Source organism: Empidonax traillii, unplaced genomic scaffold (genome assembly GCF_003031625.1).
Source record: "Empidonax traillii isolate 1590-97213 ecotype Southwest subspecies unplaced genomic scaffold, ASM303162v1 scaffold521:size443152, whole genome shotgun sequence".
Lineage (NCBI taxonomy): Eukaryota > Metazoa > Chordata > Aves > Passeriformes > Tyrannidae > Empidonax > Empidonax traillii.
The window spans coordinates 234,809-248,419 of record NW_020955714.1 but is presented as its reverse complement, the minus strand read 5'-3'; the positions used below and the strand labels follow the sequence as shown (position 1 = coordinate 248,419).

The following is a 13,611-nucleotide window of genomic DNA, read 5'->3' as shown; positions in this document are numbered from 1 at the left end:
ATCCATAATACTCCAGATGTTAATAGAGCACAGGACAGTAAACCACTGTGCACAGAAAGCTTCTGTCCGTATTCTCCCCCAGACTTTGTCCTTGGAATGTATTCAGACAGGCCAAGGAAAAATACACCTATCACTTCAGATTAATTAAGTAGCTTGATTAATTGTGCCACTGATCACTTCCTTTACCATTAAGGGATGAGGTGAAACCCAGTAATTAATTAGCTGAAGGGACACCCTGTTACTATTCACAGCTGCACCAGAAACTGTCTTGAGGTCCCAGCTACATACCCACACTCACAGCCTGAAACTGACTCATTTGCTGAACTACATTTTCACCCAGAACGCAGCATGCACCTTCATGGTGTTCAGAGAGTTTTCCAAGCATGAAGGAACATTCCAAATACTTACTCTAAAGCACACACATCAAATTAAGTGGGACTTTTATTTTTCTTAGCAGTACAATCAGAAGAGTTCTGTTTTACAAACATTACTTCAGCAAATGATTTTTGTTTAGTTCACCTCTATCCCTTGATTCATGTTGGACAGGCAACACTCACAGCCAAGTGGTTCAGGCACTGAGGTATTTTGCGTGGTGTTTGATGTGATCATTAATAAATGTAGCAATGAAAAAATAGCTGTGATCGTAACCCTGGAAAAGAACAACAACAAAGAAATCAGCAAACAACATAAGGTTTGTAACAAGGAAATCATGCTAAGCTCTCTTATAGGAAAGGTAATGACTCTCCTGGTTTGATGCATTTTAAGAAATACCTGGCTTATATCTAAAAATGATAAAGAATATCCAACAGGTTAGGTATATATGAACACTAGGAAGCTTAACAAACAAAAAACAAACCTGCCCAAATCTGGGCCATTAAGCTAGAGAGGGGTAACAGCAAGTGTCTGGCACTATCTTACTGGAAAAACACAGGGCATAAGGAAAACACAGCCCGGGTCTGAATTACCACTCCATCCACACTGCTAACATGATGTCAACCTCTGAACTAGTCCCCTAACTGTAGGTGCAAGGCTTATGATAAATAAGAGAGGACAATCCCTCACTCTCCAGACCTGGGCACCTCACTGGGTATGGCTAGAAGTTGTCAGTGGCTTACAAAGACTCCATTGCTCTCAGGACAGTGTTGTTCTGGGTCACTGCACTATAGGAAAAAGCAATCCTTCCACCTAGGTCCTCAAGTGATTTTAAGATTTTAAGCAGTTCCACTCCTTTCCTGATTTACACAGACACATGCAAACTAAATCATCATGAAGCTTTATGCTGAGCACAATACCCACAGCACAGAGAAGGGATCCAGCAAAAGGCCATCTGTCACTTTGCTTGTACAGTGACTGTTATACTTAATAAAAATGATTAATGCTGTGTCTTCAGCCAAGCACTGGCAGCTCGAGTCACCAGCAAGGGATCAATCAGCCTGTCCAAACTGGAATTGCGACGGCACCTAGTGGTGAAGAGCAGCTGAATCCGGTGGATACTGCATCCCTTGATGGCCAGTACAACAGAAAGTGTCACTTCCCACCCTCTTCCTCACTTGGCCAGGGACAAGAGTGAGAGCATGTCCCATTAAAAAGACACTCTCTTCACTGCCTGCTGCATAAATCCCAAAAATCACAAAGCAAGAACCCAATGTTCAAGGGCTGCAGAAGCAACTTGCCTGCTGCAGTCTGAAGACAACTGGGATCTTCCGCTCTGTGCAGGCGGCGATGAAGTTATCAGGCAGTAACTGGCCCGCAGATAGGAACTGGTCATCTTTGCCCTGATCAATCAAGATGTCGAGGCGAGGGCCTGAGTAGGCCTTCACAAGCTGTGTAGCATCATACGCCTGCAAAAATAAAAGAGGAGCAACATCCAGTTAACATATGTGTGACTGGGTCCACTTTGCTGACTGCAAGAAAAGAACGGCATGGAGAGGGTACTGGGCAGCACTGACCAGGACACCAAGCTACACTCCGGAAGAGCAAAAAACTAGGGAAATTCCAAGCAATTGAAAATTAATACATGTTTTAAAACGGGCAAATTGTATGATCTACTTAATTTCCAAGTTGGCAGTTTGACCGAACAGAATCCAGCCCAGGAGAATCAGAGAACAGCAGTGTAATCAGTACTGATTCACACCTCTGTTCAGACCCTGGATCCTGCTAAAGAAACTTGGTATCTTGATGTAACTACTTTGGCACTACACATCATGAATTAAAGACTCTTAACATACATGTATCAAAATGTAATTGTGCATGGGGAACGTTTCCTGTGAGGTCCTGTGCTTTGTACATGCTCAAAATAAAAAATTCCTTTAAAAAGGCAGCAAGTGCTTAAGGCTGTGGAGAAGACTGGTCACCAACAAACAACAAAAGCCTAAGTCCTGCACCAAGGCATCAGAGCCATCCTTCCAGGATGCTATCACATCCAAAAAAGACACTACAGTGGAAATGGCAGCTTGGGCTCAGCCAAGCATTGTGGCCATGGTACAAAATGATCTTGCACATATTTACATGGCAATCTTAAGCCAAAATACAGAGATCACAGGTTGTATATCTGTGCCAAAGGCAGGTCCAAGTTTGTTTCTGATGACTATTGATCCAGAGGACTGGGTTTACAGAAGAACTCCAAGCAAGTTAAGGGGACAGAAAACAGGTTTTGTTTTGGGGTTTGTTTTGTTTTGTTTTGGGGTTTGTTCTGTTTTGTTTTGGGGTTTGTTCTGTTTTGTTTCACAGCAAATACATTACATTAAGTCTAATCAAGTTTAACTGGTGATTTCTAAGTATACAAACTACTCTAATAGCAATTATAAAAGCAGCTAGCACTCTCCTTTTCTGTAGTGTTTTAATCAGGCCTGGATGTCTTCCTAGCAGGTACTTTAATCAAATTTCCAAGGGATTTAACTGCAGCTTGTGCTTATTTACAAGGAAATCTGAGTACCTGGTCACAATGATCCCTTCAACTTAGTTCTAGAAATACAGTGCAATGTTTAAGCTGAGATTAGGAACACTGAACAGCTGCCCAAATAATGCAGCAGCATGCAGACAAACAGTTTTGTATCTCAGCCATTCATATATGACTACTTATATCTCAAAATTAAGGCCCGGTAGCTAAAACCTAACTTTGTCTATTCTACAGGATATGAATTTCCAAGTATCCAGTAGGCTCCTTTTACAGCTGCCTCCCACAGGCTTCTACTTGCAGACGCCATGAGGCTCATCAGCCTCGGAACAGTTTGCAGCAGGCTCTTTTCAGGCTGCTACAAAAATCAACTGATCATAAATCAACACTCACAATTCTTCCTAGCACAGATTTTTAAGTCTTCGTAAACCAGAGAGGAATGTAGTCAATTTGATGAGAGATCTCTATCTCATTACATTTTTATAAGCACCATCAGGCAACAGCAAATCACACCAGAAATATACAATGCTTTTCCACGCTTAGGGGTGTAGCAAAACAACAGCACCAGCTCAAGGGAACCCCAGAGTTTCATTCCAGACTCCTGCTGTGATATATTTACAGATCACTCGTTCAGGTGTTATTAAAGAACTGCGGTTGCAACACATACCTCCCATTTGCTTGTATCTGGTCCCAGATATCCACCAAGGGCTTTCTTCCCCCACTGACACTGAATTGGGTTGCAGATAGGAGCAAATGCTGATACAGACTGCACAGAAAGAAAGCATGAAAAAATTACATTTAATGATGTAACATTTAATGCTACATTTAATGATGTAACAGAACTCAGAATTATAGTGTCTTCTGTCAGATCTTCAGAAATCTATATAAGCATTCGTATACCTTATATAAGCTATACTGTATCTTACTTTGTACTTTCCAGGATTCTTCAAAGCAAGAATAAGAGCTCCGTGACCTCCCATGGAATGGCCAAAAATAGACATCCGTTCAGGGTCAGTTGGAAAATTGGCATTTATTAGTTTAGGCAGCTGTAAAGAAACAACAGTGTAATAAAAATGTTAAAGCAACTTGAGTGTGTTTAAGAAAAAAAAAAAAATCACACAACTAATTAACTAAACTAACCAACTAACTAACACATTTGAATGCCACGAAGCCACTGAAACCAAAGGCACCTCTGTGTTCCAGTCTGACATTAGTGATCATGGCCTGAAAGCAACCTGAGCAGGACTGTAAAATCAAAAGGAAACAATTCAACCAATAATAAATAACTCAAACTATCTCTATAGAAATCTATCATAAACTTGTAACACAAGATGTGGGAATTTCCTAGGAGAAATTTCTTGATAGAGACATAAATATGCATGTGCTCTTGTAAGTAAAATCAGAATGGTAAATTTTTCTTGGGATACTATTTTTTTCCCCATATTCCCATTAACTTTGGATTTAATGCAGACCACACAAAACACATAGGGGTAAACTGGACACTCACCTTTCTAATCTATATCTCAAGGATCCCCTTTTACACTCAGTTAAAGAACCACCTCCACATCCCCCTAAAGACAGCAAAACCAGTGTAAACAGGCAATAGAGCTGTAGTACTGGTGCAGTGAAATGCAGAGGTTGTTTCACAAGCAGCAGAGCAGAGATTTTACAGGAGCAGAGAATGCACAGGTAACAAATTAAGATTAGAAGCACAGGCCAACCCTGTGGCATCTCCAGCAGGAAAGCAGACTCAAGGAGTTCCTGCTCAAGCCCTGCCAGATGTTATCGTCTCTGCGCTGTGGTTCTCTCTCTCTCCTCAGTTCTATGACAATATCTGTTTGGTGGGGCAAGGCCCAACAAATGGATAAATCCAATCACTGAAACAATCAAGGATTCAAAAAGAAATAATACATTCTTTTTATAACAGAAAAGCAAGAAAATTACAAACCACTCACAGGCTATTAAGATCACCTTAAGCAGGCTTTGGTGCTAGGAACAAAGAGTATGACTGAACCGTACCCCTTTATCTTACCCAGCATAAACAGGAGCAAAGTTACCTCATCTTTTATGTAGGAATACATCCTGTAGTTTGTTTTCCAAGGATCTTCAGTGGCATCCACATAAAAACCAGCACCGGTGCCAAAATCCCAGCTTTCATCTTCTCCTTCAATATTGCAGCCACCTGGCATGAAAATTCTTTCTACAATTAGTGTCTTTACTTCAGAATTGGAGAACCTGCCATACAAATCAGAGACCTGGAACTCAAGTTTCCCAATCATCATATCTCTACCCCTCCAAATATAAGACAATTCAGATTTTCATTCATTAGTACAGTGTTTTCAACTGTTATTTCAACAACACTTTCAAAATGTCACTTACATAATACCTGCAGATATATTAAACTTCTAAATAGTTTTATTATCTCTTTATAAATAAATATAACATACAGATCTCTCTTAAATTACTTCTGTAAAGCTTTGTCCAATTTACCCAGGGACTTAATCAAAAGTTGTTATTTGTTAATTGGTGCCATCAGCTTATTTCAGTCACTAGGCCTAATCCTATCAAGTACGAGAAACTACGTGAGAAACCGAAAATTTCCATTCCCCCAGAACACATATCACCAAATGATGTGTCCAGGCCAGTTTATGTGCTTCAAATAATGTCTGCTAACCTCCATTTCAAAGATTCTAGTGAATAATAACACTTACTGTTCCTGTAAGTTTCTTAAAGTCTATACCTCTACCTTTTCTGCAATTCATCTCATTGCTTCCACCTATAACTCTCCATGAAATAAGCTTCTTCTTTGAATAACTGCAGAGTTGTTACCTCTTTTCCAAGCCTACGCTTTCAAACTAAATTTCCAGATGTGTCCTCGAGAGTAATACATCCCATCCAGTCCTCCCTTTGATTAGTCTGTGATTTACCAGCCTGGTTTGCAGAACAGAATGTAATATTTCAAGGTATATGTGGTAGGAAATAATGGCCTGTCTTTCTCCAAAATGTTCCGAGTTTCTGCAATCCAAAATTACCACTGTCAGATTACACTGCAAACCCAAGTGTAATTTGACAGTGCCTCATACTTTGTGTAAAGATACCTGCCACCCTGTCACAGTGTGAAATCAGATTTGTACAAGGATTCAAAGTTGACTCTGCTCCAGAGTGACATGCCCTTGAATGCTGAGTGATTTCATAACTTAACAGTCCAACAGTCCCAGGGACTCGGGGTGCTTACACAACGTGTTGGATACAGAAAGTCTATCTTCAGTACCTCGGAGATAGACAAAAACTCAGCAAGTCCTGCCAGGCAATGAAGGCAATGCTCATTATGCTAAAAGAAACTTTCATGAAGCCTTGAAAGACCAGAAATTTGAAAAGAAGTCTGCATAATACTGCTCAGCACACCTGTCTGGAAAAGCAAACCCCTCAAAAGAATGAAAAGTCAAGTCTACCATGGCCTGACAGAGGGTCTGTAATGACAGGTATTTAATGATTTCATGCAGTCTTTTTACCTACCAGGTACACTTCCTAGCTCCTGGAATGTAATTCTCATGCAGTCGTAACTACACGGTTAAAAAGCATATGTGGCATTTTCACTGCATGTGCCCAAATCTTTTAATTCATGATTACATTTTAATTGCTCTTCACTTGTTTCTCCAGACAGCTCAAAGAGACTTAAGAACATTTGGAGTCTCTGAGCTAAAATTTAAGAGTATAACATGAAACACATACTGAAATTCATCCAAATAGCAGAGCAATCGTTATCAGTTATTAGACGTAAAGGCACGAGAGAAGCTGCCAAGAGGGGTTTAAAAGAAAATGGACACAGCAATGAATATGGAAATGCAGTTACACATTGATAGAGACAACTTGTACAGACAACATCAAAACAAAGTTCCAGTATAATCACTCAATGTCAATAAGGCAAAGGTTAGTTGCCCATCTCTAGCTTGCAGCAAATGAAGTGTAAAGTTCATTCACATGCAAGTTTTTCTCTTCTATCCCTCTTCTTCACTAGAAACTTTTATTTATGTTCTTTGACCTGACACAACTTCAAAACCTCAATGTGAAAAATATTTTATGGAAAGAATATCACTTCAGTATTGCCTCTGTTCAGATCTGACCCACTAAAGCTTGGGAAATAGTGGAAGAATGCCACCTTTGTATACAGCACTCATGAGAGTTTAGCAGAATCCAGCAAATACGAAACATAAAAACACTGAATCCCCAAATGACTGTATTTCCAGTAAGTGCTGATCCACGATTTTCAGGTTTCCCATACTCAGACTTGTACAGATAACAGCACAACATGTAAAAACTCCATTCATCTGTAGTCTATTGTAGTGGCAGGGGTGGGGGAGGGTTTCTGGTTTGCTTTTCCAAGTACTGGAATCCTCTACAGACATGTGTTTAATTGGCTTTAGAAGACAGAATACAATAAAGAGCAAGCATTGCAGCTTTGTGTCACAATACAGTTCTTCAGGTGTTTTAAAGTCTCAGTAAGTCACAAAGTGTCAGCAAGAACTCTAATAACACATGATTCTTGTTTCACTTTTCTTTCTCTCCTCATTCGTGCTGAACTCAATGGCCCCTTTGTTCTAGTTTTAGTGCCACAACAGCAAGAGAGTTTCAGATGTTGAACTCTCACTACCACACTATTAAGAACATACACAATAGGATCTCGCAAACAATTCAAGATACAGAAGCTGAGGTCATATTCTGACTCAGGTGGGCAACACACTTTGCAGCAAACTGCAGCACTCCATTATCCAAGGATAGAGACAGTGCCAATCAGTGTAATGACTCTTACACCTCTTGCTAGAACTTACGTGGGCTTGTGTCTGGCGCAACCACAATAAGACCGTGTTCAGCTGCAGCTTGTTGAAAACCAGCTTTTGTTATAAAATTCTGTTCTGTGCAAGTTAACCCTAGAGAAATAAAAATATCATTGGTTACCCATCACTCACAGCACACCGGTTTCAAAACCCTTCTTGACTGAAAAGGTTTTGAAAAACAAGGGATTCCATAAACATGGGGAAGTCTTTCCACTGGGTTCAACAATACTTAACAATCCACAGAAAGAGACACAGTAGCATGTCATGTCTAGTAACACTAACATGTGAACAAAAACAGGTCAATGTGTACTCTGTATCCCCTTGAGTCCCTCCTCATATAGCTTATAGTGCCCTCAAGTACCATGAATTCAAATCCATTAGCCACTGACACTGTTGCTAAGGTTGACATCCTTTAGTTCTGACACCTAACCCTGAACTATATTTTTCTGTCTACTGCCATCTCAGCTGTTTGCATCACAGAATTACACATGTGGTCTGACAAAGTTCACATACTTCAGGGCTGTAAGCACTTTGCTCCAAAACCCACAGCAATCCATGCCTTCTGTACTTCAGCAGGCCCAAATGAAGTCCAGTTACAAATAAGTAATACTCCACACCAATATTTTAATTTTTCTTCATTGTGCAATTTGAGAGGGCTTAATGATTCTTGTTTTCTCTGGGGACAAGTTGCAAATAACCTAATTTGATAGATATACTAGCCAAGACAGCATGGTTTACATTCAAAAAATAAATGTGCTGCATGGCTCAGAGCTCTTCAGCTAATTTTGATGTTTCTAACACTAAGGATAAACATTTTTAACAGTCTGCTGTCATTCTCCTAATCAGACCTACTAGCTATTTTGTGAAATACACACAAAGAGCGTATTCTTCACACTAACAGTCAAGTCTCCTACTTTCTGAACAGAAGTCTCAATAAAGCAACTCCTAAAACTAAAGAACAGAGTTTCTGCTTTTCATCTTGAATAACAGGAAAAAAACCCCAATTTAATTAATTTATCCAAGAGCCAGCACCAACATAAATCTGACCATTTTGAAAGCCTTAACATTTTTTATGCAATAAATACTGCCTTAACATTATTTATGGGGTTTTGGTGCAAGACCCAATTCTGTGGGAGATGGCAGAAATAGGATGGAGGAACAAAGCCAAGGTAACTGGGAGCCCATGTCTGTACACGCAGTCTCATCCCAGCTTGCCTTACATCCAGCAAGGCAGCAGCTGCAGGAAGCTGCAGGAGCTGGACAGATGAAGAAACGATGCTGTGGATGAGACCACTTTATTGCTGTTGCACAACTTTGTTCAGTCCCTGGGCCTTTCTGATCCTACAGGTTTACCTTACTCCAGATGGGTTTGCACTAAGGCAGCTATCAGCATCTCTCTTTTCAAGTTCACCAGCTGCTCCCTGCAAAATAGCACTCAGAATAAGGTGGAGTCCACAGGACAAATGTGCTGGCATCCATGGGCTATATTTCACATCCCTACTCTGTTAGCTGAAGCAGTCTGTCATAAAAAAAGGAAGCAGGAGATGCCCCAATGGGAAGGCCTTTCAGGAGAACCTTTAAATGTATATGTTTTGGAAAAAAAATGTATGAACATTTTAGAACACAGTGGTAGAACATTTTGAACGCTGAGCATTTTAGAACACAATCTGGTAGGGTACCCCCAAGGCTGGCTGCATCCTAACATACCACAGTACACTCAAAGTAAGTGCTTCTTCCAGAAGATGATCTTTTGTAGAATCCAAGAGCTGCCACTTTTGTACCTCCCCATTAGGTTTTCAGTCACTGTAGCTCAGCAGCTTGAACGTGATTATGTTTTTAAATTCATGTTACTTACCCGAGAGCCAATACAGCACAGGACACTTTCCAGTTTCGGCTTTTGGAGGCAAGTAGATTCCAAATTTCATTTTGCATTTTAGCTCTGCACTGTATTAATAAAAGACTCCTCGTTATCACCACTACTTGATTAACAAGATCGCTATCATTAAAAAAAGAAAGTTAACTCAATGCATTTCATTCCAAAAAGGATTTTGTCAGTGAATTGTAACAGCTAAGGTAAATGAAGTGAAAAGCCATATTTAAACTCAGCCTTAGACTTGAACTGGCAACAGCTGACTTTCCTACCTTGTTCTCAATATCCTTAAAACAGAGGCTTACAAATAAGCCACATTTTCACAGTGCTGCTAACTGGGAACAGTTTGAAAACTAAATTCTGAACCCCAGCAATATTTCACTTGAGCTTTAGGTATTAAATTGCAAAGTAATTTTTACTGAAGAACTATCTACTGTATCTGTCTGCTCTTTTTCTGAGTGCACAGAAGTGAAATATCTAGTAGAGTGAAAGGAACTTTGCACACACAAGAATTCTCTGTGCCACTAAAAATTCTTTGTGCCACTCAAAGTGATGGAGCTTCATTTTCAAAGGTAAAAAGACTGGCTTCCCATCTCAGATCTGCAGCACTAAGTACACTAGATTATGTTAAACATTAACACAGAAATACAAGAACACAGCCAAAGCAGCAGAAGACATTATTTCTTACAGAAATATGAATATTAGGGAGAACATGCTATTTTCCTGCACAATGAAAACACTAACAGTAATGACAGTATATGTATAGCTCCATGCTCAACGTTTGGGCTACTTTAGTGGTGTTTACCTGTCGTGTTCAAACACCTTCTGGAAACCCTCAAAGCATTTGTTGCTGGAAACCTGTTTCAGAGCCATGATTTTAACTGCAAAAAAAAAAAAAAGAGAAGTAAGTTAAATTTGAAAATAAAACATTCCTGGAGTTACAGTAAGTTTTGAGAAAAGAAGAGTTGAGTACCACTTGAAATATCTTTGTTTAGTGTTACAGTTTTTCAGAATCTCCTGAAAACACTTTCTGATTTTTCACTAACCTTTTATTTCCCCACAGAAAAGGGACAGGGGAGACTGAAGTCTTGCAAGCAGGATGGGCAAAGCCTTTCTGATTTGCTATGGACCCATATCTTCAATCACCTTTACCTCTGCAGTAACTGTGGGCTTGGTCTTTGTCTACCAACGCCGCTACCCAACAAGCAACCTCACGTGCTGTGGTTAACTAGCAGCTGCCTGTGACATGGGGCCAGGCTGCTATCTCCACAATGACTGTACAGGAGATAAACCTGTCCCACTTTTCAGTCACTGTGTGTGGCAGTATCCAACCACTAATTACCACAATACTGAGGACTGTTCTCATCTTTGATGAAAATGAACTACCATGTTCCAACAGTCTGTGGCTTATTTCCATGGCAAGCAGTATGAAAAATACAAGCAAAGAAAGAGTCCTGGGAGTTTTAGAATAGCTGGTAGTGCAAAGGTATTAAATATACTAAGGAAATTCGGGAAGGCTGACAAACAAGCGGACACTGTCAGCTTGCACAGGCAGTAAGGCCAACCATGCAGCTGAAAGACGGACAGACCAAAAGGGTCACAGAATATACTGAGTTGGAAAGGGCCCAGTAGGATCACTGAGTCCAACTCTTAGCAGCACAGCCCTAAGAATCATACCATGTACTGAGAGCATTGTTCAAATGCTTCCTGAACGTTTTGTGCTGTGACCACTGCCCTGGGGAGCCTGTTCCAGTGCCCAAACACCCTCCGGGTGAAGAACCATTTTCCAATATCCAACCTAAACCTCCCCTGACACAGCTTGAGGCTGTTCCCTCGGGTCCCGCCACTGGTTGCCAGGGTCAGCGCACAAGGAAATCCCGAGGACAAACCAGGCAATATCACACCAGGTAACGAATGTCAAAACGAAAACATTTCATCCCTGAGAGCTGTGCGCTTCTATGGGGCACCGGCCAAGAAAAGACACGCACCACGGAGCGCCCTCAGGGGCTGCTCGTTGTCTCCTACCACCCTGGCGGGGCCGGAGCCGAGGGGCGCCCACCCAGCAGCGCCAGGCACCCATCCATCCCACCGCAGCACCGAGCCACAGGGGCTGAAGCAGTATCAAGGCCCCGGCCCCGGCTCGGGACGCCCCTTTCCGTTTCCACACAGCCAGTCCTGCCCTCTGCCCCACGGCGCTCTCCTGCGCCTCCATTTCCACCCTCCCGCCCTGGGAGACAGCGATCCCTCCCCCGCGGCCTCCCGCCGGCCGGGCCCTGCCGCCGCCGCCGCCGCCCGCTCTCCCCGCAGCACTGCCCCGGCCCGGCCGCCCCGCGCTCCCCACACCGCAAAGCCCGGCCCGCGGTCCCTTCACCCCCTCCCTTACCGCGGCGGGCCTGCGGGGCCGAGCGGGGGCGGTGCGGGGCGACAGGCGGCCCCTACGCGCAGGCGGCCTCTCGGCCCCGGCCCGCCCCCGCCTCCCGCCCGCCATGGTGCCGCGGCGGCGCGGAGGGCGAGCTGGGGACCGGGCACCTCCGAGTCTTCGCGCCCCAGAGGCGACCCTCCTACCGCTGGAGGACAATATGTTGACCTCCTTAAAAAAAAAAAAAAAAAAAAAAAAAAAAAAAAAAAAAAAAAAAAAAAAAAAAAAAAAAAAAAAAAGAGTTAATCGTAAGATTCTGATAATATTGGACTACTCGGAACAGCAAGTGTGTTTCTGTTTAGTGTCATTGTCCCTGTTTCGAGGCTGGGCAAAGGGCCTGAGCTGGGACCGCTGCATCAGTACGTTCTAAATGTTTTACCTCTCCTCAGTGTTTTCGAGGTCTTCATAGCAGGTGCCACCTGCTGATTTTATGATGGACCCAAATTCTAGTGTAGGTATTTTACTCCTCAACTGCAAGAAGACACTTGATAGTATTTCCATCTTATTCATTACCCAAATTATCCCAATTCCTGCTGTAAGAGGGTCTGGGGGTTTTTTGTTGTTGTTGTTGTTTTGTTGTTGTTTTTTGTTTGTTTGTTTTTCTGGTTTTTCCCTCCTTCCCTTTTAATTTAATTTTATTTATTTTCAATTTTTACATTTTCTTGTTTGTTTGTTTGTTTGTTTACAGTTGAACATGCCTGTCAGTTGTCAAAAACTGTCCTCAGCAAAGCTCTCTCCCTCTTTGTAGTCTTGTACCATGTGTTGCACTGGCAGCAACTATTTTTGCCCAGAACATTTTGCAGTCTTTCCTTTCCCAGTGTGACAGTAATTCCCTTTGTATTTTTGATCCCTTCTTTCAGCAGGGCACAGTCTCAACAATTTTGTACCCCCAGTACTTTGTATTCTTCCCTGGCAGATCTGTTTGGACTGCAGCTGCTGGACCTCAGACCTGGACCACACATCCTGCCTTCCAGAGCAGCTTTGCTATCTTGTCTCTCTTCTTAGATGTAGTTGGTACAAATAGTCTCTCTGAGCTGTTTAAATTTCCTTTTCTCAGCTTTTCTTTGTCAAGATGGATTTAAGTTGCCATTAATCAAACTAAATTGTGTTTCTTGTATTTCTCTAGCACTCTTCATGTAGTTCCTTCCATCTCTATCTGTGTGCATTTTGTAGTTCTCTTAATATCCTACTCTCTCTAGTAAGATATTGCCCAGTTAGTTATTTGAGCTAAACTTTAGCCAGTCTGTTTTCTTTCTTGGATATATATATAGACAGCTGTCATTAGGCACATCTCCTTTTCCATGATATCTGCAATGGTTTCTAGCTATTTATTTCTCTCTTGTCAGTATAAAAACTGACTAACTCAGGCAGTGATACTGATAAGATTTTAATGTGCTCCTGGTATTCCTATCCAAGTCCCTTAGATAGGCTCTGTCCTATTTCCTCCCATTTCAGAGTGGTGACATATTCAGAAGGGTATAAATGGCAGCCTGCTGATGAGTTTGCCTGGCCTCCCCTCAGCTCCATTGCAGGCATTATTTTTTTATGTCTTTTCAGTCAAAAATGACTGAAAGTAAATGCATAGGTATAT

The 13,611-nt window shown here is 41.8% G+C and overlaps 1 protein-coding gene across 2 annotated transcripts; it reads right to left on the bottom strand.

Annotated features, from left to right (window-relative positions):
- Positions 1-423: 423 nt before the first annotated feature.
- ESD (esterase D) lies at positions 424-12,003 on the bottom strand. 2 transcript variants are annotated; one of them, XM_027896966.1, is made up of 9 exons: positions 11,985-12,003; positions 10,407-10,482; positions 9,587-9,675; positions 7,726-7,824; positions 4,954-5,078; positions 3,823-3,942; positions 3,564-3,662; positions 1,674-1,841; positions 424-649 (listed from the first exon to the last, which is right to left on the bottom strand). In XM_027896966.1, exons 2-9 carry the CDS (start codon positions 10,472-10,474, stop codon positions 569-571), a joined length of 849 nt encoding a protein of 282 aa, XP_027752767.1. In that variant the 5' UTR covers positions 10,475-10,482; positions 11,985-12,003; the 3' UTR covers positions 424-568. The 2 variants fall into 2 exon arrangements, with proteins under 2 accessions (XP_027752767.1, XP_027752766.1); XM_027896965.1 differs by lacking the exon at positions 11,985-12,003 and adding an exon at positions 11,416-11,528.
- Between the last annotated feature and the right edge of the window lie 1,608 nt (positions 12,004-13,611).

Coding starts and splice junctions, on each gene's coding strand:
- ESD (XM_027896966.1), bottom strand. CDS start 10,474: ATGGCTCTGAAACAGGTTTCCAGCAACAAATGCTTTGAGGGTTTCCAG. Junction 3,663..3,822: donor AGAATCCTGGAAAGTACAAA/GTAAGATACAGT, acceptor CTTTCTGTGCAG/TCTGTATCAGCATTTGCTCC. Junction 650..1,673: donor TTGTCTTCAGACTGCAGCAG/GCAAGTTGCTTC, acceptor GTTCTTTTCCAG/GGTTACGATCACAGCTATTT.